The sequence below is a fragment of the Thermomyces lanuginosus genome (assembly GCF_041956635.1).
Source record: "Thermomyces lanuginosus strain ATCC 200065 unplaced genomic scaffold VTN49scaffold_7, whole genome shotgun sequence".
Classification (NCBI taxonomy): domain Eukaryota; kingdom Fungi; phylum Ascomycota; class Eurotiomycetes; order Eurotiales; family Trichocomaceae; genus Thermomyces; species Thermomyces lanuginosus.
Window position 1 is genome coordinate 1,094,100 of NW_027192341.1, and position 22,398 is coordinate 1,116,497.

The window sequence follows — 22,398 nt, forward strand, 5'->3', positions numbered from 1 at the left end:
CGACGCGTATTGGAGGGGAAAGAGAAACTCTTCGGCCCTGACCATCCAAATACGCTTTTCAATGTTGATAATCTCGGAATCACCGTTGAATATCTCGGGCAGTCCGAAAAGGCGAAGGCAATGTTTCGACAGGCACTGAGGATCCGAGAAAAGACTTTAGGCCCTGATCATCCAGATACTCTACTCAACGTCGGCAAACTAGGTGACGTCCTTCAAAGTCGTGGGGAGTACGAGAAAGCAGAGTCAATGTATCGGAGTGTTCGGGAAGGGTGGGAGAAGGTACTCGGCCCCATCCATCCAGACATCCCCCCTCAATGTCGACTACCTAGTAGACATTCTCAGAAGACAGGGAAAGCACGAAAAAGCTGAGGATATCCGCCTGAGAATGCTACAACCATCACCATCTGAGGATTTGGTCGGCATCAGGGTTCCATAGTGGGCACGGAACGCCACCGCCAATGTACATCAAAACGTCGCGCCTCTCCCAAACGACCTGCTCATCTAACGCCATCTTTTCTGGCGACGTCCACTTTCCACGCTAATTATTGGGGCAATGCATATCGGAAAGATAGGCTTACAAGAAATTGCTTTGAGATGAGCCAGCAACGCTGGCTACTCCAACAGACAAGCGACTATTGAAGAATTCCTTGTCTGAGGGTGGCTGATGTGAACAGGTTGACTCTGGCATGGTGCATCGGTCAAATGTCGCTAACAGGTCGTCCAATGTGACCAAGTCTAATCCGATAATTATATGATGCGTTGACCAAATCACAAGCTTCGGCTCTCCGTTCCCTGTAGGGCGCTGATTGTGCCTCCCTTTGTTCTCCAAGAGATTACTAAATGACAAGATGTTGTCTCAGCGCTATGGTGATAGACATATCGGTTTGTCTACTATACAAAGACCATGTAAGGCACTCTAGCGAGCAAATTTCAATAAGTTGGCAATATAGCCGCCGTCGAGGATCCTGATCCAAGAAAGCAAAAGTCATACAAAGCTGTCACAGAATAATCGCGATGTACAGACTCAGTACACGGAAAACGCGATAGAATGGAATCGAGAAGATGCCCCGCATCTCCTCAGCGAGCCAGTCTATCTAGTCACTGCTGCTGCTGCTACTAGAGCTGCTGGAGCTCGAGCTGCTGCCGCGACGACGATGGTGCTTATCCTTCTTCTTCTTCTTCTTGCCCTTCTTGTGATGCTTCATTGCGTCGCTGACGACGTTGCCCGCGATCGCCCCGCCGACAGCGCCCAGTACGCCATGGCCGTGCTGGTGTCCGACATAATATCCCGCCGCACCGCCAACCAGAGTGCTGACTAAACCACGGTCCTCACCCTGCTGCTGCTGCGGCGGCGGATATCCTCCCTGTTGCGGTGGATATGGCCCTTGCGGTGGATACTGTCCGTGTTCACCGTACGGCGGTGGCGGCGCCTGGGGTTGTTGGTATCCCTTTTGATCATAGGTGTTACCGCTGAACGTCGCATTATGTTAGTAATCAACGAAATCAACCAAGGATCGTCGTGAAAAGTACTGACTAGTAATCTTGCGCTGTACCAGGCGCGGGCGCATTGTAGGGCTGATCCGGTCTATATGGCGCGTACTGCTGCTGCTGCCCGGGCTGCAGCGACGCTGGCACTTGATTGTAGCTCTCGGGTTGACTCTGCGGGGGATAAGGTGGCGGTCCCTGGCCCTGCGGAGGTGGGTATTGCTGGTACTGCTGACCATAACCTTGCTGCGGAGGATAACCGCCACCAGGCGGCTGCTGATAATATTGATCAGCCATGTCGCTAATCCAGCTTTCTCAAACACGGTCGAATCTCGATCGAGACGCTTGTCGAAGTGTTGGTGCCTGGGGGGTGCGGCTTTTATCTGTGCATGTGGGTGGAGTCAACTGTCAGCTCGCCCGTTGCGGGGCGTTCCATTAGTTACAAATTTCCAGATTAGGCTAATTTAAATAAAGGGTCGCCAGTAACTTTTCGACCTTCGGGAAATCGGCGCAGCTTCAGACACGAGAGTTCGCCTGTGGCCGTCAAATAACGAGCATTAGCAACCTGTGAAGTCAGAACTAGCCAGCCACAATTTCACCCGGCGTTGGTCTGTGGAAAATGGAGCTCTGTCAGCGAAGTACTTACGGTTTGCGCGGAAGCGGTTTTGGTACCACATTTGATAATCCAGAGATTGATCATAATCGCTCCAAAATCCGGTCGAGTTTCGAATTGAGATTGGCGATATCCGCTCGTATCTCGTTGACAGCGCTTTTAAGGTTATCGACGTCTTGCGTAAGGCTTGCGATTTTCGAATCTGTCTCCGCCACGTCTTCAGCACTCGCGAAAGATGACGTGACCTTATCGATCGCTTCCGCTATCTCTCTCACTCTGGAGGACATCCGATGAGTAGAAGGTCGGTTTATACGATTGGCGGAGGAGTGCCGGATGATCCCTGGCGTCCGCGTCGTCAAAGTTCGTCTGCTGCTAGACGCGGCTGCTGTGAATCCCGTAGATGCCGCTTGGTTCTCGTCCGGTGTAGCAGCTGCCGTGGCTCCCCCCTCTGGCTCCGATGCCGCCATCTCGACATCATCGTCTTGCCTTTGTTGTCCCGGTAGGCCGTTGGGTTGCGCGCTGCCGCGGTCCTCCGCATTTGTTGTTGCTGATGTGGTCTGCGCGCCATCCCCAGCATTTCCTCCGTATCCCAAGCTCGTCAAGTAGTGATCGCAAAACTGGTGTGAATTCTCGGCGACTTCCCGATCCAGTTCGGCCTTCTTCTGTTCCTCCTGCTGCTCGACTAGTCGCTGCCTCTGCTTTTGGATGTCGATCCATTGGTCAAGCAGCCTGTCCAGTTCGGTCTCTTGAACCCTACCCCGGTTTGTTCCGTTACGAGACGCCTCTTCGAGCTTGCTTAGGCGTAGCTCTGTCAATGATACAACCTTGGCACGGCAGGATTGCCAAGCATAAGAGCGGTTGATTCTCTCCTCTACATGCTCAGAGATGCAGTTCCAAAAGCGTTTCACCGGCCCCACCGAGAGATAGTATCGCGAATTGTCGATACATGTTCTAATGAGATCTAGGGTTTGTTGTTCCGTAAGCTTAGACCCTCTCAACGATCTCCCCGTTATATCTCCTAAGACAAATTGTCCCGATTGTGGAGTCTGCATCGAGCTTAATGGTCGCTGAGTGTGCGAATGTGGTGGAAGCGCTGGGGGTTGCCCTGGCTGGTTGCCAATAGGAGCTGCTGAAGCTGCTGGGGGAGCATTGGGCTGCTGAGTCGTTCCGGGCACAGAACGCGGTTGTTGCATGGACAATTGCGTGTGAGTGCCCTGAGAAAGCATCGAAGAACGATTCCAGCCGAATGAATGGAGACAATAACTCAATAGAATGGCCAATATTGATATCGGTCATGACTCGGGAACGACGCGTCGAGGTTTAGGGTTGATGCGCGTGGAGCTCAACAAGAAGGTTTACATTGCTCGGTTCAACCCCTGACCTCACAAAAAAGTTGAGCCATTCAATTTCACACCGCTTCCGAACATGGTTGGTGTCCTGGATATTGGTAGTTGAAGTTACCGTGTTGGGTTAGTTTTACTGCCTGATATTGCAGGCCGACATTTCGCTACCATGAACAGCCCTAACTTCGGCTTTCCAGGAGTTTCCCAAATTCTATCATGCATATACGGAGTACAGATGTCGAAGTCGCTAGAATTAGCGTTGCATTTACTCATCAATTAATAGTCGTTAATAATGCATTGTTACCAACACAGCTGTAGCAAAACAAACATTACACTGTACAGTTACGACACAAGGGAGCAAAAGGACGATTGACGGGTATTAAGTCCTCAGAATCTCAAACAAAAACGCACAATCTCAAGCAAAAGCGGCGGTACCACGCACACCAGTGGTTCCTAAGGGTGACTCGATAGCAGGCCCGCCGTTGGTCTCAAAAGCCTGGTCGACCTGCTTCTTGAACGATCCGTTCACCTCCCCCTTCGCTGTCGTGCCATCGGGCCCAGGCTTCAGATCGCCGGTCCGGACACCACCAGCCCGCTCCCGAAGCCCACCATTGGTAGCGCCGTGTGGCTTGCGGGTCGGGTCCGCCACCTTTGGAATCTCCTTGCTTGGCGAAGCGGTGCCCCAGTCAAACACTGGTGACTGCCACCGCTCGCCCTTGCCGGCCAATTCCTTGTACTCGGTTGCTTTATTGGTCACGCCACCCGGCATTTTGATTTGAGGGAAAATGATGTCCTGGTACGTCATCGCTGCGGAGACTTTAGTGTCGCGTTGCGACGCGGCCTGGGCTTGCTCTTTCTTTTGCATCATAACCTGGCGGACAGCATCCACGTAGCTGTTGAAAATGTTCGGCGCATTAGAGGGATCATTGAGCGCCGCCTCTTTCGCACGCTTGACTTCGTTCTGAACCTGGAATGCAAATGCATCGGCTCTCCGAAACGCATCACGGACCTGGTATTCGAGAACACGCTCAATAGCTGGCCGCACTATGCTGAACAACAATGGCTTGAAAAGGTTGAAGAGCACTCTGTGCTGTGACTTCTTTAGCTTGATGTCGAGGTTCTTGACGTCAACGGACACCTTGTCGGGTTTGAAGACTTGAGCCCGATCTTTGGCCTGTGCCTTGGAAGCAGCAATTTTGAAACTGAATCCGCTGCCTCCCAGATACAGGTCCATCACACCCTGGTCCGTGAGGGACGGGAAACCTTGTTTTTTCTTGATGTAGTAGTTGACGTCTTTGATATCCGCCTGGATGCCAGACGCGGAGATCATGATCTAGTAGGCAGTCAGTAATGGTCTGCTTTTTGCGGGACTTGATCAGTCTCACCCTGTGGTCATCCTTGCTACTGATATTCTTCCGTCCCCAGCGCCAATAGTTGTCGGTGTTTAGCTCGCAGACGTTCGGCATTAAGTTGTCGCTTTCGACCACAAGGTTTTCGACAACCTACCAACTTAGCTCGAGCACGCGCCAAAAAAAGAAGCTCTAAGGGCACACTCACCACATCAAAAGCTGGATCAGCAACCTCAATTCGGGGAATAGGGACGTGGCGAATGCCTTCGAAAAGTTGAGGAATTATAACACTAAAGATATCTTTGACTAGATGTGGCTTGAATTGTGCCCGGCCGCTGGGGTCCTGGCCGAGATCTTTGAGCAGTTTCTCGACAGACTGTCGGAACGCTTGGTTCTGAGGATCTTCGTTAAACTGGGAAGCCAGGAACTTGATCTCGTTAACGATACGGTCAGTGTGGCTGCGGTACCGTTCACGCAGCAAATATCGGCCTTGATCGTATAATCTGTTCCACTCCTCATTGGCGGCATCTTCCATGATGAAGCCTTGCTCTTCCAAGCATTTCCTAGATGTAATCAGCGAAACGTTGCTATTTCTTGCTCTCGTTTCAAGACATACCGGATATAGCTGTCGACTGCCTTGAACCAGTCCCTCAGTTGCGGATCCTGATCCGCATCACGATACACACTGTTGATCGAGTCGAAGAGATCGTCAGTCGAGGTGCTGTTGGCAAATCGCTCAATCAATGTCTAAAAAAAAGGTCAGCACATGCCCGTTGACATTGCCGAGCAGACTATACTTTGAGATTATCCTTGGCTTTTTGCAAGTTGGTGTTGGCTTGAGCACCTCGAGCTGCTCCAGCACCCTGCTGAGCCACGTTCTGCGCATGACCACCATAGTTTTCAGCCAAGGAAAGAAGAGTCTCGACTGCCCGTCGGTCTGGACATTCAATCAGTGGGAGAATCACTGTCGAGGGGAGCAACGCGTCTTACAGTCCGGATGGCCTTGGATCTCAATAATCATCTTCTTGAGGCGGAAGATCACCTGATCACGACGCTCCTTGGGCATTTTGCTCGCAAGGAATTCTCTGACTTGACGAGCGTACTCATTCGCCTTGCCTTTCACCTCTTCCGCCTTCGCCTTCGCCTCGTCAGGGACCTGCTGAGAGCCTGTTTCCTTGAGGCGGCCCGCAGCTGCAGAAGCGCCGGCGGTGGGTTCCGACTCCCTTACGGGAACACCGTCTCGTCCCCCAGTTGCTGCGTCAGTGCCGGACCCTGCCGCCTCCTGGACGTCTTTCTGGACCTGAGAGGCTTGTCAGCGAGGCCGTCACAAAACATGGGATGATCTACCTTAGGTTTTGTTTCCTCGCCTTTCTGCTCAGCGGACTTGGCCTGATTTTTCATCATCTCAAAATCTGGCTTCTCATGCCAGACGTTGTCCTCTGCTGGCTTGTCGATTTGCGAACGCTGCTCTTCGGAAGGTCCGACTCTAGACGCTGCCATTGAGGCAGCATCACTCGCGATTTCTCGCAGGAGAGTCACTGCATCACTCACTGCAAGTAATTAGCACCATTCCCTCGTTCCAAACGTTGATTTGAGGTACATACGTAGTTTCCGAAACTCTCCGTTCGTGATTATCAAAGTGCCCAAAGTCCGAAACCCTTCAGTCGCGCGATCGGCATCCTGCTTGGTGCGCTCCTTGTCAGCCGGGGCAGATATCTTCTGTAAATCGCCCCCGGAAATATGTTGAGCGTTCCAAATGAATTCCTGGAGTAGTTCGCCCTCGTTCTTGGAGAGGAAGAGCAGTTTGGCCTGCTGGAGTACCTCGCGCAAATCCTGCACGAGGCGGCGGCCTTCCTCCGAAAGATCCGTCGATGGCGACGATAGCCATTTGGAGTCAATGACGCTATTCATTGCTACATCGCATTGTTTATTCTAGCGTGTTGTTAGAAATAGCTCATTCGTATCCGACATGGTCATCCATACCGAGGGCAGCTTTCCGGCTGCAAAGGCTGGGGAAGAAAGTTAGCCATCTGGCGGCATTCCGGGAGAAGGTGACCCCAATGCCTACCATTATAGATGCCATATAGCCGCAATTGATTGTCAATATCCTGGTGCGGTCAGTTGCCTGTCCGCATTAAGAAGACGGATCTGCCTTACCTGATCCCGGACTTTGGGATCCATAGGGCGGTTGACTGCCGGCCGGACCATTGTTGCTTGCTGGAAGAAGCAGGTCGATGAACGAGCCGATCAAGTAAGTATTGAACAGTATTTACTTCGAATAGTTACGCGGCCGAGTGAGAGAACCGTAACCAAGAAGGGGTATCACCGAAGTACACAAAGTAGAGAGACGGGAAAAAGGAAAAAGAAGGACGAGGACCAGCTTTGAATGAACGCATTTTGTCATTATGAAGGAGGTCTATCTTCAATATTTCCTGGTCAGGAGACAAGTCAGCCGTTCCTGACGTCACGGTGTCGTCGGCTACGCTGGATCACCATCCGAAGGGTTGATTGGGTGCATGGCGATGATGTTTATTTCGGAGAAGTTCCTGGCCAGAAAGATGGATGCCAGGCTCTCTCGTGGCCATGCTTGTTTGCAATTTCCATCCTCTGATAGTCCTGCGGTCAGCATGACGTCAGGTTAGCCTGGCGTTGCAGATTCCATGTCATTGATGCCTCAGGCCGAAACCCTAGCCCCAAAACCGCACATGACGACAGCTGTTCTGCTGGTCATCTCGTGGCCGTGGAGATTTTTCGTTTGAACGGTGTTTGACCACCCATTCAGCCATCAATGAACAAACAAGTATTTTGCCTCTGCAACTGAGGGTCTTTGATTACACGCTTAGACTACTGCAGGCAGTTGCGGCACGCATAGCAGCACACCCGTTTGTTCATGGATTGCTTTTCTTTGAACTGTAATGCCAGCTGTGAAAGCTTTCTTCCATAACCAAATACCTGAAGTTCTGAGCTGTGCACGAACTTATAGCTCTACGCATCTCTATACGGAGTAAGGCTCCATTAATTCATGCAGGACCATAAACAGGTCGATTGTCAGATAGATGCGTCTAGAGACTCAATTGAAGCGACGACCTTAGGCATAACGCCACATGAATCTGACTTCTAGAGCCCTGGTTAGGCGACGCTTGTGACTCAGATACAAGAACTCACCGAGCTCCTCACCTGCACCCCGCATCCACCTTCAGGTGGGCTCTTGCTGGTCAAGAGTGCTCAAGAAATTTTCAACCTGACACCCAAAGCCTGCATTCTGACTGCAGAGCGGGTCAATGTGAGCATGCATATCGCACTTTCACATTGATGCCAGCATCGGCTTGTTGGCCAAGGTTTCCCATGCAATAAGCTTGCAAGGACGGTTTTCCATCCTGGAATTGGAGAGAGATGCTCTTTCTTGTGGCACCCAGACATTGTCACGTGCCTTTGCGGGGATCTAAAAAAATATGGAGGTTGTCCAAACAACCATTTTCTTGCTTCATCATCAAAATACACCTCTGTCGGTTCAGTTCGCGAGTATTCAAGGCCCGTGCTCTGATCCTGTTTTTGCCTTTGTAGTACTTGCGTCTTCCCGATCACCTGGCGAGGCCCGCTGGTACAGTCCCATCCGCCTGCGGATACGGCGTAGCGTTCGAGCCCCAATAGAATATCCCTCACGCTCCAAGACACGTAGAATATCGGGATCTTGAAGTGACGATTCGTTGAACAAAGTCGCGATCCGCGCTCGAAGCTGCGGCGAATCGACTGGCTTGCGGTGCTTTTGAACTCCCCAAATACTGCACTGACGCCTCAATGTTCGGTCCGCAACTTGGACATGATGTTGGTCGGCAAGGTGGTGGGTGATCGATTCATAGGTGTACCCGCGGTTCACAAGCTGCAGGATTTCCTCCTTATATCGAGAAAGGTCCTTAGATGGTCGGCCAGCCATCGTCTGAACTGCAATGAGAGAAAAGGGTGGTGTAGCCTCTGTCAACAGCAGTGTCGATGTCTATACGGCTGAAGAGGGCGGGGAGGTAAAAGAGCAGACAATTAGGCCAATTCAGGGTTAGCGACCACTTGCCTCCCTCGGTCCCGAGATAATCCGACGTATTCCTATTCCATTTCTGGAAATAAGATGTGGAGGATCACGTGTCACCAGTGTATTCGCGTCGCGAACGCGGTAAACGCCGATATGCCCGCATTAGTTTGCAGGCGCAAGCGATTATCAAGCAGAGAAGCTTTGATAAGGTACGACGAAGCATTCAAAGAATTAACGTATCAAGAGGACATCTCCAGAATAGTCGCAGCTGGAAATTCAGTTGGATAATAAGGTTATGATTGACGGCGGCATTTCTGAGGAGTCGAGTACATCGCGATCGTCGTGCACGAAAAATGCGCAGCCATGCCTCCAAAGGATGGCAAGAAACAGACTCGTCTCGCATTCGCGCCTATCGCGCCCGCTGAGAACTCCCCTCCCAGTTCGAGGCTGAGGTCAAAAACATCGCCATTAACACCGGCACGTCTTCGCTTTTCGGGTGCTCGAAGTAGAGGCGGACAGCTGCGGCTAGATGCTTTTGTAGAATCACTGCGTCAACCGCAAGGCGATACTGACGATGACCAGACCAGTATGTGACCCGCTAGACATTGACTGCTCCCGTTGTCTTGTTTATATCTAATGCGTTTGTTTGTTGTGCTAGATAATGAGAATGGCTTGCCTACAACCTCGCCACATGGCAACGAGTTCTCACATTACAAAAGCCACAGCATGAACAGCAGCAATGACAACATCAAGCGACGCTTCGAAGAACTTGACTCCGAGGAAGACGATCTTCAGACTCCTGCAAGACGACGGCGGCGCCTTCTGGTGCCTAGTGGCAGCGAGAGCGAAAGCAGGACCTCGTCCTCCTCTACTGTTTCGTCCAAAGCTACACCATCTGAAGAGAGTGAGGACTCTGACATGCCGCGGAGGTCTGTCAGGCGGACGCCGGCACACCGTACGCGGAAGAAGAGCTCTGATTACGCAAGTTCTGACCGCAGCAGATCCCCCAATGGAAGGCGGGTGGGAAGGAATCCCCTTGCAGATCCGACCTCAAGGCGCCGTGGTTCCAAGCAATCGGAATCCGACGACTTTGTTGTCGGCGATGATGAGGAGGGGGAAGATGTTGTAGCTTATACACCCACAAGAGCTCGCCGCTCTCGGCCTTTCGGCAGCAAGCATGAGATGTCTGAGCAAGATAAGATGGATCTGGAGGATGATCTCCGTGATCTGAAAGGATCTGGTAGGTGCCTTGGCGACTACGGTCATTTCGATCAGCTAACAGTATATACAGATGTGATTGAAACCGGCAGACGACGAAGCAGAATCAGTAGCAGGGCTAGTAAAGTGCAGAAAGGGTTGGAAAGGCTACGGCGCCGCCGAGCCGGCCAGAAAGAGCTGTCCGACGAAGATGACGCCAGCTCTTCGGGCCAGCCGGAGAGTGCTGAAGAGGATAACGGTGACGAGGACCTCTGTTCGCCCGCGGATGAAGACCTCGATCAGTACGAAGAGGATTTTGTCGAGGAGGGAAACGACGCGGAGCTGGGGGTGCCGCACGCGGAGATGCCGTTTGAGTTCACCCGGCACGCGTATAAGGATTTGCGTGAATGTTTCCGGGATGTTGTGGAGTGGATGGTGCACAACAAGCTCAATCCAGCGTTTGCGCGCGATGATCCCATGTACGGATTCGCGTTTCGGAAACTGGAAGACGAAGTGCGTGGTCGGATCGGGTCGCAGTTTGTCTCCTCGACGTGGAACGCCAAGTTCACGCGGACGCTACAGGCCCGTCCGTACATGGATATCACTGGGCACCCGACGGCCGCGAACGACACCTGCGACGCATGCAATCGGTCGAGGCATCCCGCGTCGGCGGAAATCCGGCTGCATGGGAAACCGTACTCGCTCGAAACGCTGGAGCCACTGACCGACAGCGATGAAAGTGACGAGGAGTCGGAAGAAACGAGCGGTACAGAAGAACGTAGAGACCGCGACAGTGAAGGCCATCTCCTTTATGATGAGAACAAGCGGTTTCTACTGGGAAGGTCAATCCGCCATCACACACCCGTTTTAACCGTTATCACCGCGCTAACTGTAGCAGAACCTGCCGAGCCAATGCCGAAATGGCACATACGCTGGCACACTGGCGCTTCCACCTTAACGAATGGGTGATTGAGTACCTGAAAAATGAGGGACTCTTCGAAGCGGAGCGCATCCTTGAGCGCGAGCACATGAACCGCAAAAAGCGCAGTCGGCTGGCGAACCAAATCGTGGACCAGATGGACGAGAACGGAGAGATCAAGAAGCTGTGGCGCGACTTTCACATCACCTTGAAAACCGCGCGAGACAGACAGTCGAGCGGTGAGTTGATCCATCTCATTTTTTTTTCCTGGAGATTCGTTTACTAACGGAAATCAGCATGATGTTCATTGAAGTTTAATGAATTGTCCCTGTATGAGTACTGGCGTTTTGTTCGCTTTACTAATTCGTTCATATTGCCTGTATTCTTTACGGCGGAGCATATGGAACTTGGGCCAGAAGCTCCCATTCATGTACCGAGTGGCGTCACGATCAAACCCAATCAAACAGTCTAAGATGCATCCATCCCACAGGAATGTAATAATAAGTACAAATACATGGTCCACAGAATGAACATAAGCTCGCAACCAGCGACGAGGCTACAGCGACAACAACAGCATTAGGAACCAACACATAGCCCAACCATAGGAGACCAAGCAAAGTCAATCCTATCCCCTACCGAGGCTCGCGCTGGGTATCAAATCACAGCGGCTTGTTTGCCGGCTTGGAACCGGTGGGAGACTGGGTGGCGGTTGACGCACCGGGGGTAAGCATCTGCAATCAAGTCAGCCAGATCCTTCCTTTCAATAAGCAGAGAGAAGGAAAAGAAAAATACCTCATTTGCCCCCTTCATCATACCCTGCTCCCTCTCCATCTGCACATACTGCTCCTCCTCTGCATAGGCCAACGCCCACGGCACACCGAGCAAGAAGGCACTCGTGCTAATCACCCAGAGCGCCTTGCCACCAAACGACAACGTCGACTTTGTCAGGGAGGTTAGCGACGACACCGACGAGGCGATCCGTCGACGCGAGTGCGGCGGGATGATATCCTTGAGGGCGCAGATACGCTCGTAGAGAGTTTCGTTGGCGATGTCAAAGTCGGATTCGACGGAGATTTCCGAATCTGTTTAAAAACACCAATTGATGAGAATGATTTAATTCACTGATTGATTTATTATCGAGAGTCGAGAATATTGCGAACCTGTGTCGGTAAAGTCATCATCATCTTCTTCGGAAACCAGAAGCGCGTCGTGCTTCGAGGGTTGAGGCTTCTCGGTGGTGAAGTGTTGGTCCTCGACTTCGGTGAGCTTGACCATGGTTGCTTCCCTTCGTTCCCTTTTTTATTTCTCTCGAAAAAAGGAGAAATCTGACGAATCGTGGATTGAGTGTTTTGATTTGAAGATGAAAGGCAAAGTTAAGAGGACCAGCAGGTCAACTTTTCAAAGAAATTTTCTTTCCTTTCTGGGAAGTCAAAGTACGGCGGTCAGGAGGGAGCTTGGCGCAGTTCATGCTTCAATGCTTTTGGAGCAACGGTAACAGGTCGAACCTCGGTAATGCCGATGAAATTGAGTAGAATTATATTTACAGTACATCAAACATTGTCATGTCTATGCTAATGGTACATCTCACAATCACCATAGACGATTACAGTCGTCCCAACTTCCACCGTGAAATCCGCTCCTGGATATCCTCCCAGGCAAACGGCTTGAGCTTGTATCCCTCCAGCTCGCCCTCTTGAAGGACGACGGTCGGCTTGCCAGTGCCTTTGCCTTTATTTTCCACGAGACCGCCAAAGACTTGCCGGGCGACCCTGCGGAGGTCATGCACGGTGAGCGCATCGATGCGATCACACATCTCCTTCACACCAATCTTGCGCCCATGCACCTGCACCTGGCGGCCGAGATCCTCCAGCTCGACCATGCGCGACTCGAGGTTCATCAGCAGTGATGAGCGCAGCTGGTTTTTGGCGCGGTTAACCTCCTGCAGCTGCAGCGCAGAGTAACCCGAATCCTGCGTCAGCGCGTGCAGCTCTCGGCACATCACCTCGAGCATCTGCGGCGTGCGTGTTGGACTGCAAGATGCGGAGATGCCGAACAGCCCACTGTCCGTGTAGCTGTGATTGAAGGCCACGCAGCTCTCCACCCAGCCGTGCTGGTTCAGCACGTTTGTGTACAGCCTCGAGTACATGCCTTTGCCGGGGCCACCAGCCGAGAATGACCCGCCTCCGCCGAGCAGCGTCTGCAGGGTCGCAAGCGCGTAGATGTCCGGTGACGAGATCGGCAAAGCTTCGAACGCGAGGTGAATGTAGCTTAGTCGCGGATGCATTGGGTTTGGGGGTGGTGGGATCGGCGGCAATGATGTAAAGCCGCCCGTGTAGTGAGCCGGCCGGTTCAGATCAAGGGTAGACAGATCGAGGCCAGACGGGTCCAGCGCCGACACGGTCGCAGACCGGGGCGCTGTGCTGGACAAGTTCTTGAGGAACGGAAGGCGGGAGAGGATCGACTGCTGCGACGTGCCGGCCTGCGCATTGCTCGAGGTGGTCGACGATGGCGTGAACCCGGGCACGGTAGGCAGCTCGCCTTCTTGCTGGGACGAGGGCGAATTTGACATTGTCGATTCAATCTCCTTGCCCTGGATGCCGGGTCCAGGGAGCGGTTGCATATCGCCAAAGTACCGTTCCGTCAGCTTGACGGCTGTCTCATGGTCGACGCCCGCAAACGCCACAACCATGCGCTCCGGTCTGAAGAACGCAGCGCGATACTTGTCCACCACAGCTTTGTTAATTTCCACCAGCCGCTCTTTGGGACATAGCAGCGGGTTCCCCAGTGTGTTGTCCTTGTACGCTGTCATGTGGACCAGTTCCGGCAGAATCAGGTCTGGCTTCGCCCATATCTCGCTAATCTCGTATTCCGCCGTAGCCAGCTGTTGCTCTACCTCCTCCTCGGTGATGAGCGGGTCGCGGATCGTCTCTGCCAGCAGGCCGAGCGTTGACGAAACCGTCGAGTTGAAGCTTGCAGACTGATACATGAGCGATTCCCGCGACGAGGAACATTGGATATTCCCGCCTAGAGATTCCAAAGCCTCCATCATCTGCTCTCCGGTTCGTTTCTTGGTCGCTTTGAATGCCAATCGGTCCATGATATGGCTGACACCGCGCAGGCTGTCATCTTCGTACCGCGACCCGGCATCGACATAGACACCGACGCCGGAAAATGGGCCCGGCAACGGCTCGCTAGCCACGCGGATCCCATTGGGAAGGGTCGTGATCTGGTTGAGCTCGGCGGGATCCTAATAGAACGGTCAAGATCGGAGAAAAGACATCGGGCCCAAAAAGAAGAAAGCGCGAACCTTGGCTATTGACTCGGCGGAGCTCGCCAGCCCTCTGGAGCGAACTCGCTGGCCCCGGAAAAGGGGCTTCACGGACTGGACCGTCCGCAGTGCGGATCGACGCATGTTGGCTGTCTTACACGGTTCATCCAGGAAGCGCGTGAAGCCTGGAGAAAGTTTTCGTCGTCGCAATGCTTATCTAATCTGATCTATTTTACCATACGGTATCATTACGATATCTTGCGAGGGAGAGTCGGCGAAAGGAAAGCTTCACACCTCCAGCTTCATGCAACCACTTTCTACAAATTGAATAGGATATTCTATAATGAAGATGAATTGAATCCTTTCTAGGTGTAGGATGATTGTCTGCTTAGTCATGGCTCGGGATAATCTCCCGGCACCTGGTGACATCAACGCTTTTAATATCGTACTGGTATTACGGTTTCGCGTCCTCCTCGGCAGCTCCAGCTTCGTCGATCTTTGCAGCTCCATTCTCAAAAGCCAGCTGTGCTTTTCACGAACGACGTGCTTGCACACATGACTGACTAAATATTGATCAATTCGAATTACTCAAAAGCATCCAATTCCAAAGTCCACCTCGCAGAAACATCTGAAAATGCCCGCTCAGTCAACCGCAACGTCCTCCGCTCCGCGGAAGGAAACTCCCAAGCCGGTCCGCGCGTACCTCTTCCTCTACAACCTCGTCAACCTTGCAATGTGGGCGACATGCACAGTACGCGGTCTCCTCCTGCTGATCAAGCAGACGCCGCCGGCGGATAACCTCCCTACCATCTTCCATGAGGTCTACTGGCCGCTTCTGGCCGTGACGCAAACGCTGGCCGGACTGGAGGTTCTGCACTCGCTGGTCGGCTTCGTGCGCGCGCCGGTCATGACGACCTTCATGCAGGTCGCCAGCCGGTTCCTGGTTGTGTGGGGAGTGATGTATCCGTTCCACGAAGGGTCGCTGTTTGTGGACTATGGCGAGGGCATTGTGGGCGGCGACCCGATCAAGGGTGCGAAGCTGGGTGACTATGCGTTCCTGGGATGCTTGTTTTCATGGGGAGTCACCGAGTGTATTCGCTATGGCTTCTTTGCGCTACAATTGGGCGGGTTCTTCGTGCCAAAGTGGTGGATGTGGCTGCGGTAAGTTTACACGCGTGAGCCTCGGCATTGGCAGGGTCGGCGCCTAATAGGCACAGGTACAACGCATTCTTTGTGCTCTATCCGACTGGTATCTCCAGCGAGTGTGCTCTTATCTGGTCGAGCCTTGATGCGGCGGGCAAAATCCATCCACTGTATCGCTGGTTCCTGATCGCGATGCTGGTGATTTATGTGCCAGGTAGTCTACCCTGCTGGTTGTCTCAAGTCCAGTGCTGACGAGATCAGGGAGCTATATCTTGTACACCCACATGATGGCGCAGCGCAGGCGGGTGCTTCGGGGGAAGAGCAGGGTCGACTAAAACGTTGATCGCGTCGAGCTCTATCGGGATATCTTTTAGTATCCATAACGGCTTTATGAGTTTAATGGAGACAATCATAGATCCTTCATGAGATCACGAATAGCCTTGGACGCAAACGCCCTGCGTTGCGACTCTGGCATATCGGCACTCATGTCTAGGCAGTTTAGCACTCTGTACCTCTGGGGGCAAAGGATCCGGTTTACCTTTGATCGCACGCATTCTTTCCACGAGGGCGTCCATCTCCTCCACCAACTTCTCGGGGTCCTCCTGCCGATCGTCTTCGCCATTTTGCACGGCGAATTTCAACCCCATCATCTCACGCTCGAGCTCATTAACCTCAAGATCGAAGCCGCCAGAGTCGCTATCATGGTCCTCCTCTGGCTCACCAGACCAGTCATGGGTCTCTAGAACCTCTCTAATCCGGCGCATACCCTCGAACTCTTAAAACGTAGATCAGGAAAGCCGCTCCCTCAAGACAGAGACTAGAGAAACATACCCCCAAACCTATTCCTCTTCTCCTGCTCCGGCTCCCTACTCCGTGGATCCCACTCCACGACTTCAAACCCGAGAATTCCTTCATCGTAGAGCTGATCTTCCCACCAAGCGGCGCTCAGAGGAGGCGCGTCCGCGTCTGTTTCCTCACCAACTTCAGGCACTTCCTCCTCCTTCTTCTTTGTCTTCTTCTCCGTCTTACTCCCCATCAAGACCAACAAACCAGGTACTTCTCCCAACCCGCCCCTCTCCTCGTCAATTCGACTCTTGACCTCCCCGATCGTCGCCAGCGTGGCCTTCAGCGCGCGGACATCCGGCCTCTGCAGCACCTCCTCCGATTCCACACTTTCTGCCGATGTCTTGGGCAAAGCATCACTATTTCGTGGTGCGGGGTTCTGCACACACACCACCACCGCGCCTATCGCGTCGCGCACAACGCGGGCCTCGTCGCTGAGGAACTCGGTGCTCCATTGACTCTTCTTCCCCCCCTCATCGCTATCATCAGGCTTATCTGGTGAGGAGAGAGGAAGCTCATCAACCCATATCGGAACATCTGCGTTGTAGTACTTTGTTTCTATCCGTAGCGGGGTATGTGTGGTATACCCAGCGAACGAGGACGTCGCGGGACCTTTTGAGCCGTCACCGTCGTGATCGCCGGGAACGTTGTTCACCGGGGAGCCGGTTAATGTTTGCAGGAAAGGAGGGATCGTGTCCTGGGAGTGAGGCGCGGGTGTGAGCACGAGGAGGCGGCGGGGGTTGGTGATGGTTTTGGGTTTGGAGCTGGCGGCGGCCGTGGTCTCGCCGGGTGAGTTCGACGTCGGCATGGTTTGCGTGTTTATATTTGCTATGTGATGCTCGTGTTTCTGTGAGTTGTTCTCATGACGGTGCCTGTAGCATTAATAATGGTCGGAGCTTGTCTGGGCTCCCAAGCTTGGTCTTACGGATACAATACTCCACCTTCGAACTCTCTGCCGGAGTTGAATCAATCTACAGAGTACATCAAAACGATATTTCCAGACACAAGTCACGGCCCTTTTCCTAATAACAGCCCAAGCTAGTCCTAGTCCTGAGACGTTGATAATAACAGAAACGGAAAAAATCAACCCATGAACCGTAATGTAATCCGGACACCTGCCCTCAACTTTGACATTGAAAATGCAGCATAAGGAAACCGCCCGTAGCATTTCCCCAAGCAGCTTTGCGGTATGAAAAAGAGAAACGTCCCATTGCGCGCGCAGGTAACACCTTCAACCCCGCTTCTGGCCCCGAGCCCGGTTCACCGTGGCCTTACCGCGAGCAAGACCAACACCACGACCACGCTGTCCTCGGGTACGGAACATGGGCGCATTCCTAGAGTAAGGCCGCAAGTCAGCATGATCCCATACAACAAAAAGGCTCTGAACGGGAGATTCCAACCTCAGCATATCCGGCACAATAAAGAACCGCACATGGCTACCCCGAATATACACCTGATCGAGATGCGAGACCCGTCCATCGCGCGCGGTGACGGTGATATCCTTGAGTTGGACGTTCATGTTATCCTCGGCTGCAGGCGAATTAGCAAGATCGTCCATTACTCGGACGCGACGGAGATGGTCATGGTGGGCGCACCTTCGAGCAATTTCCCACGATACACCTGTCCCGATGTGATTTCTAGCGTGACAACATGGCCCTAGTATCGAGTCAGACAGAGTTTTCAAACGAGGACAGTCACCAAGGGAACAATTTGCGTACCTGGGCCTCGTTGAGCAGCTTAATCGGAATCCCGATGGTGCTAGTTTGTTTCCCCATGGCGAATGATCAAGCTCAGAGAGGGACGGAAATCGACGACGATTATTGGAAAATTCGGACCAGTTCGTAAACTTGAAGAGACGAACTGTTCAGAAAGCCTGAGGAAGCTAGGACGGAGGGTGAGAGGGAGCGTAATCGTGGGGCGGGAGATTTTATTTTGAATTGATCGATAGATCGGTGTTCGATCTTTTTTACAGGTCAATCTAGCTCGCAGCCTGCCTAGCTATCCAGACACCATTGAACGGGAACCGAAGAAAAGTAGAGAAAATGCCCCTTCTCAACACCAACCTCTCCGCCTTCAATCTCACGGTCCAAACCCTCCTGCGCAACCCAGCGCATCTCCTCCCGAATCTCACCATCCCGACCTTTCTCGACCTCCCCGAGCAGCTCGGACCGCACCTTGTCTCGACAACCACCACAACAACCGACAAACCCAAACCCACCACGCCCACGATTCGCGCCCTCGTCCTCGACAAAGACAACACTCTCTGCCCGCCGCACACAACAGACTTCCCCGCGCCATACCTCCGCAAACTTGAATCCCTCCGTACCTCTCCAACCTCCCCCTTCCACCTCGAGCGCAATCCGCACGGCATCCTCATCGTTTCCAATACTGCGGGCAGCCGCCCGGACTCTGCGCGCTACGAGGACGAAGCTCGCCGACTGGAGGAATCCCTCCGGCCACTGCAAATCTCCGTATTCCGCGTACAACCTGGTAAACGCCGGAAACCGTTCTGTGGTGAGGATGTCGTAGCGTGGTTTCGGGAAAAAGGGGTGGTGGAAAAGGCGGACGAGATTGCCGTTGTTGGCGATAGGATCGGGACGGATACGCTGATGGCGGCGCAGATGGGGGCGTGGAGTGTCTGGTGCAAGGAAGGGGTCAAGCATGGGGTTGGACCGCGCACGGCGGGGAGGGATGACTTGGATTATCGTGGGTTTCTGGCGAGAATGGAGATTGTCATGGAGAGGTATCTCAGAGAAAATCGAGGCTTGAAGCCCAGGGTTCCTCCGGGTTGGGAGGGTCGGTGAGAGCTATATAATGTACATTTACATGGCATGTGTATAGTATGTATAGTATGTGTATGATTTGATACCCGGTGAACGGTCAATTTGTTCGATTCCAATGTTCAATAAATAGGTAGATCCAAGCATCTGCAAAGCAATCTCACTTTCACAGCCCATTTGATGACGGGCACCAGAGGGCAAAGGAATGCACGCAACAAAGCAAATTGCTCTCGACTGAAAACAGACAATGCAATGAATCTATTGACCGCGGCAATGATCACAACCTGAACCCGGCACCAAATAACCCAAAGATAGGAGACAGAGAAAAAAAGAGGGAGACGAAGAGGGAAAAGGTAATAAAAGTATACACATGAAAGGAGGACTACAGAACCGGCCGTAGAAAGAAACTGATAAAACCTCCCTCGACAAACCTCAGGCGTCCTGCCCGGCAAGACATCACGACACTAGGTCGAGGCAGGGTTTAGCATGTGATAAGGAAGAACTATGCCTGGAAATTCCACCGTGGTAACGGGGGAATAATCATCCGGGAGCCCGTGCAGGCTGAGATCCAAGTTCGACCCATCCAGCGCACGCCCCAGAGAGAGTTGGTCCAGAGTGGGTGGTTTGGCGTACTCTCCACTCGAGATCGTTTCTCCTTCCGTCATGCCAACAGGCTGGTCGCCTGGGTATAGGTCCGACGACATGGTGGTGTTGGGCAACGCCGACAGTGGCGGCGACTGATCCATCATCAGAGACTCAACCGGGCTCACCGTCGATACCGGCGACTGGGACACCATGGGCGACTGCGCAACGTAGGGCACACTGTACTGTGCCGTCGCCGCGTTGGTCACCATGGACACCGGTTCGGTCTGGCGAGCGGCGTCCACGAGGTTCGAATCGGTGTAATCCGATACCGTCGTAGTTCCTGCAGTCGTGGCCATGGTCGTCACCGATGTCGTGGCAGACATTGGATACATCCCAGCATCCGCGCTGTAGCTGGAAGTGGGAGACACCAGCCCCTGGGCGGCCTCTTGCTGGGGAACCGAAGCAAGATCAGTGGTAAGCTGGGGAAGTTGTGGCTGCACTTGGAGAGCTGGCATGGCGGTTTGGTTATAGGTAAAGTCCACGGCTGTGGGCAGAGATCGACTGCGTTGCCGCTTGTGACCCTGTGCAAGCTGGGCGACGCCCAATTGAGCGTCCGGATACATGGCGACTTGCGCCATGGGTAGTTGATTCGGTTGAGAAGCGGGGCGGTCAATGCTGTGCGGCGAGGAGAGCTGGTCCTCAATAGGGTAGTTGTTGTTGTATGCCATGCGGTTTTGGAAAGCGTCCAACGAGACCAACTTGGCCAGCTGCATGCTCAGCACTTTCGGATGGCCGCCCAGGTAATGAACAAGGATGCGGCTGGCCTGTTGGTCTTCGGTGAAGTCGCCACAGCGAATGAAGCCGCCCGTGTTGGCGGAGTCCATATAGAAGAATGGCGGCCGAAGCAGTTCCACAACCAGACCACCAGGTCGGCCATTGGGTGTCATCTCACCGAGGTCCAAGCTGATGTTCTTAATGTGTGAGAACGGATATTCAATCTTGTAGCCCGCCGAGTCGTTGTTGATGTAGTATGTCATTGTCGCCTTCTCGGGGGAGTAGAAGATGACCAGATCCATCGCATTCTGGCCAATGCGACGCCAGCTTCCAATGCTGAGAGACCGGCAGGTGAAGTGGTGGATAACTATACTCAATTAGCACAATAAAGACAATGGCCCAGAGATATCTCGACTAACCAACTTTGCCCGATTGGCTCGACTCGGTCGAGCTCGGGGTCTGACCACCACTTCGCCGGTTCAAAAGGTCCTTACCACCCTTGCTCAAATTCAGTTGCTGGGCGAGGTACTGGCGCATGGACTCGGGGATGGAGTCGCAGCTTTCTCCAGTCTCGATGCTCTTCTTTGCAATCATCTTGATCTTGGCTCGCCTTCGTGCGTGTTAATCATCATTCTGAGTGTCTCAGGAGAGATGAGTACCCACCTGTTCTGGAACCAAATCTGGACGGATCTTTCCGTCATGTTGATCTCCTCGGCTATTCTCTCTCGGACGGCGGCAGTCGGGGTGGGATTCTTGTTGAACTCCATCTCCAGGGTCACTAATTGGTCATGCGTAGCTCGTTGGCGTTTATTGTTCTTCTGCTGTTGGGTCAACGTGCTTTTACGGTGCCGACGGCCACCCGAGGTGGTGGTTGAAGAGGCCGAGGTCGAACTGGAGGTGATTGTGCGAGAGGACGTGGTGGGACTGGTGGTCGCGGAGGAGGGGGTCGAGATCGAGGAAGACGTAGAGGAAGTGGCAGACGGCGCCACCGGCGTCGAGAAAGTGTCTGTCGAAGACATGGCGGTGGACAAGGAGATAAGAGAAAGGTGATATCAATCAGGAAGAACGATTGGGCTGTTCGGCTGGGGCACCCTGAACCAGCAGTGGTTTACAAGGTCGATTTTTGGATCTTTTGTCACAGAGCGTCAATGTTCGTACGTCAAACGGGTCGCAACGCTCCAGCGCTGCGTGGGAAAGTAGAAAAAAAAAAAACACAAGGGGATCAAGGTACGAAGACGTTGCGCGAGGATCGTATACTAGGAAAGGCGCAACGACCGGGCTGGAGAGCTGAACCAAGCAGCTACTCGTTTCACAGCCGATGGACACACTCGCTGCCCCGAGCGGGGGTTATCCACGATTGAACAGGCAGGCTGCCGTCAACAAAGAGAAATAAAATTTAAAAAAAGGGTCCGCGAGCTCCAAGGCCAGCGGAGAGACGAAGCGAAGAATCGGCAATTTATGGCATGGAGCGAGGCTGAGCAAAAGGAGCGACAGCGGATCGTTCGAAAGGAGTGACGAACGATCCAAAGAATCGAAAAGGGAGGGGCCGGTAAGAAGGAAAAAGTCAAAAGAAGCTGGTAAAAGGGTGTTAAAGGAGCGACGAAAAAAGTAAAGCTGAAGGTCTGTAAACGTCGAGAGATGGACTGGACGTTGACGACGGCCAGAATGGTAGAAGGAGGCCCGGGCGCCGGAAGGTGGGTGAGAACGCTAACCTGAGGCTGGGTTTGGCGCCTGAGGTATCTATGCCTTTGGTGCCTGAACTTTGGCCGCCACTATTCCCGAATGGGAAATATCCAGTGGTCTGACCGTCTTGACGTGGGCCTCGTGGGGGGGGGAAGGCCCAACACTCAGTGGCTATGATAAGTCCGTCCCTGGCGACCATCAACCCTACCGGCGCTTACGCATTAGCGCGTGCGGGACTCCAACCGATGGACAAGGACTTACGTAAGCTTCCACCAGGCCAGTGTGGGCGTGTGGCGCTCACGGTCCCAGGGATCGGGCGTTGACTGACTCGTGTATCGGGATGGTGAGTGACCTTCCTCAATCAGTATAAACCTTGCAGTGCAAATGCTAAC

The 22,398-nt window shown here is 53.2% G+C and overlaps 13 protein-coding genes across 13 annotated transcripts; 4 read left to right on the top strand and 9 right to left on the bottom strand.

Moving 5' to 3' along the window:
- Nucleotides 1-1,094: 1,094 nt before the first annotated feature.
- Nucleotides 1,095-1,782, bottom strand: VTN49DRAFT_7890 (uncharacterized protein; the record flags this gene model as incomplete). Its single annotated transcript, XM_069416209.1, has 2 exons — nt 1,095-1,470; nt 1,535-1,782. The coding sequence occupies 2 exons, from the start codon at nt 1,780-1,782 to the stop codon at nt 1,095-1,097; spliced, it is 624 nt and encodes a 207-aa protein (XP_069272251.1).
- Nucleotides 1,783-2,181: 399 nt separating this feature from the next.
- On the bottom strand, nt 2,182-3,291 carry VTN49DRAFT_7891 (uncharacterized protein; the record flags this gene model as incomplete). The annotated part of the gene is made up of 1 exon (XM_069416210.1): nt 2,182-3,291. One exon carries the CDS (start codon nt 3,289-3,291, stop codon nt 2,182-2,184), a length of 1,110 nt encoding a protein of 369 aa, XP_069272252.1.
- A 565-nt stretch (nt 3,292-3,856) lies between these two features.
- On the bottom strand, nt 3,857-6,998 carry VTN49DRAFT_7892 (uncharacterized protein; the record flags this gene model as incomplete). The annotated part of the gene is made up of 11 exons (XM_069416211.1): nt 3,857-4,774; nt 4,827-4,943; nt 4,999-5,353; nt 5,407-5,537; nt 5,588-5,727; nt 5,781-6,090; nt 6,138-6,340; nt 6,395-6,722; nt 6,774-6,799; nt 6,859-6,898; nt 6,948-6,998. The coding sequence occupies 11 exons, from the start codon at nt 6,996-6,998 to the stop codon at nt 3,857-3,859; spliced, it is 2,619 nt and encodes an 872-aa protein (XP_069272253.1).
- An 880-nt stretch (nt 6,999-7,878) lies between these two features.
- VTN49DRAFT_7893 (uncharacterized protein) lies at nt 7,879-8,724 on the bottom strand (the record flags this gene model as incomplete). The annotated part of the gene is made up of 3 exons (XM_069416212.1): nt 7,879-7,907; nt 7,956-7,967; nt 8,376-8,724. 3 exons carry the CDS (start codon nt 8,722-8,724, stop codon nt 7,879-7,881), a joined length of 390 nt encoding a protein of 129 aa, XP_069272254.1.
- Nucleotides 8,725-9,177: 453 nt separating this feature from the next.
- VTN49DRAFT_7894 (uncharacterized protein) lies at nt 9,178-11,231 on the top strand (the record flags this gene model as incomplete). The annotated part of the gene is made up of 5 exons (XM_069416213.1): nt 9,178-9,400; nt 9,473-10,054; nt 10,106-10,853; nt 10,910-11,169; nt 11,227-11,231. 5 exons carry the CDS (start codon nt 9,178-9,180, stop codon nt 11,229-11,231), a joined length of 1,818 nt encoding a protein of 605 aa, XP_069272255.1.
- Nucleotides 11,232-11,589: 358 nt separating this feature from the next.
- On the bottom strand, nt 11,590-12,205 carry VTN49DRAFT_7895 (uncharacterized protein; the record flags this gene model as incomplete). The annotated part of the gene is made up of 3 exons (XM_069416214.1): nt 11,590-11,661; nt 11,723-12,012; nt 12,091-12,205. The coding sequence occupies 3 exons, from the start codon at nt 12,203-12,205 to the stop codon at nt 11,590-11,592; spliced, it is 477 nt and encodes a 158-aa protein (XP_069272256.1).
- A 328-nt stretch (nt 12,206-12,533) lies between these two features.
- Nucleotides 12,534-14,342, bottom strand: VTN49DRAFT_7896 (uncharacterized protein; the record flags this gene model as incomplete). Its single annotated transcript, XM_069416215.1, has 2 exons — nt 12,534-14,177; nt 14,238-14,342. 2 exons carry the CDS (start codon nt 14,340-14,342, stop codon nt 12,534-12,536), a joined length of 1,749 nt encoding a protein of 582 aa, XP_069272257.1.
- Nucleotides 14,343-14,832: 490 nt separating this feature from the next.
- Nucleotides 14,833-15,676, top strand: VTN49DRAFT_7897 (uncharacterized protein; the record flags this gene model as incomplete). The annotated part of the gene is made up of 3 exons (XM_069416216.1): nt 14,833-15,359; nt 15,416-15,555; nt 15,603-15,676. 3 exons carry the CDS (start codon nt 14,833-14,835, stop codon nt 15,674-15,676), a joined length of 741 nt encoding a protein of 246 aa, XP_069272258.1.
- A 74-nt stretch (nt 15,677-15,750) lies between these two features.
- VTN49DRAFT_7898 (uncharacterized protein) lies at nt 15,751-16,992 on the bottom strand (the record flags this gene model as incomplete). Its single annotated transcript, XM_069416217.1, has 3 exons — nt 15,751-15,830; nt 15,880-16,116; nt 16,173-16,992. 3 exons carry the CDS (start codon nt 16,990-16,992, stop codon nt 15,751-15,753), a joined length of 1,137 nt encoding a protein of 378 aa, XP_069272259.1.
- Nucleotides 16,993-17,415: 423 nt separating this feature from the next.
- VTN49DRAFT_7899 (uncharacterized protein) lies at nt 17,416-17,959 on the bottom strand (the record flags this gene model as incomplete). Its single annotated transcript, XM_069416218.1, has 4 exons — nt 17,416-17,518; nt 17,585-17,714; nt 17,780-17,840; nt 17,903-17,959. The coding sequence occupies 4 exons, from the start codon at nt 17,957-17,959 to the stop codon at nt 17,416-17,418; spliced, it is 351 nt and encodes a 116-aa protein (XP_069272260.1).
- Nucleotides 17,960-18,226: 267 nt separating this feature from the next.
- Nucleotides 18,227-18,988, top strand: VTN49DRAFT_7900 (uncharacterized protein; the record flags this gene model as incomplete). Its single annotated transcript, XM_069416221.1, has 1 exon — nt 18,227-18,988. One exon carries the CDS (start codon nt 18,227-18,229, stop codon nt 18,986-18,988), a length of 762 nt encoding a protein of 253 aa, XP_069272261.1.
- Nucleotides 18,989-19,428: 440 nt separating this feature from the next.
- On the bottom strand, nt 19,429-21,342 carry VTN49DRAFT_7901 (uncharacterized protein; the record flags this gene model as incomplete). The annotated part of the gene is made up of 3 exons (XM_069416222.1): nt 19,429-20,690; nt 20,743-20,933; nt 20,987-21,342. The coding sequence occupies 3 exons, from the start codon at nt 21,340-21,342 to the stop codon at nt 19,429-19,431; spliced, it is 1,809 nt and encodes a 602-aa protein (XP_069272262.1).
- Nucleotides 21,343-21,471: 129 nt separating this feature from the next.
- On the top strand, nt 21,472-21,838 carry VTN49DRAFT_7902 (uncharacterized protein; the record flags this gene model as incomplete). Its single annotated transcript, XM_069416223.1, has 2 exons — nt 21,472-21,519; nt 21,584-21,838. The coding sequence occupies 2 exons, from the start codon at nt 21,472-21,474 to the stop codon at nt 21,836-21,838; spliced, it is 303 nt and encodes a 100-aa protein (XP_069272263.1).
- Nucleotides 21,839-22,398: the final 560 nt, after the last annotated feature.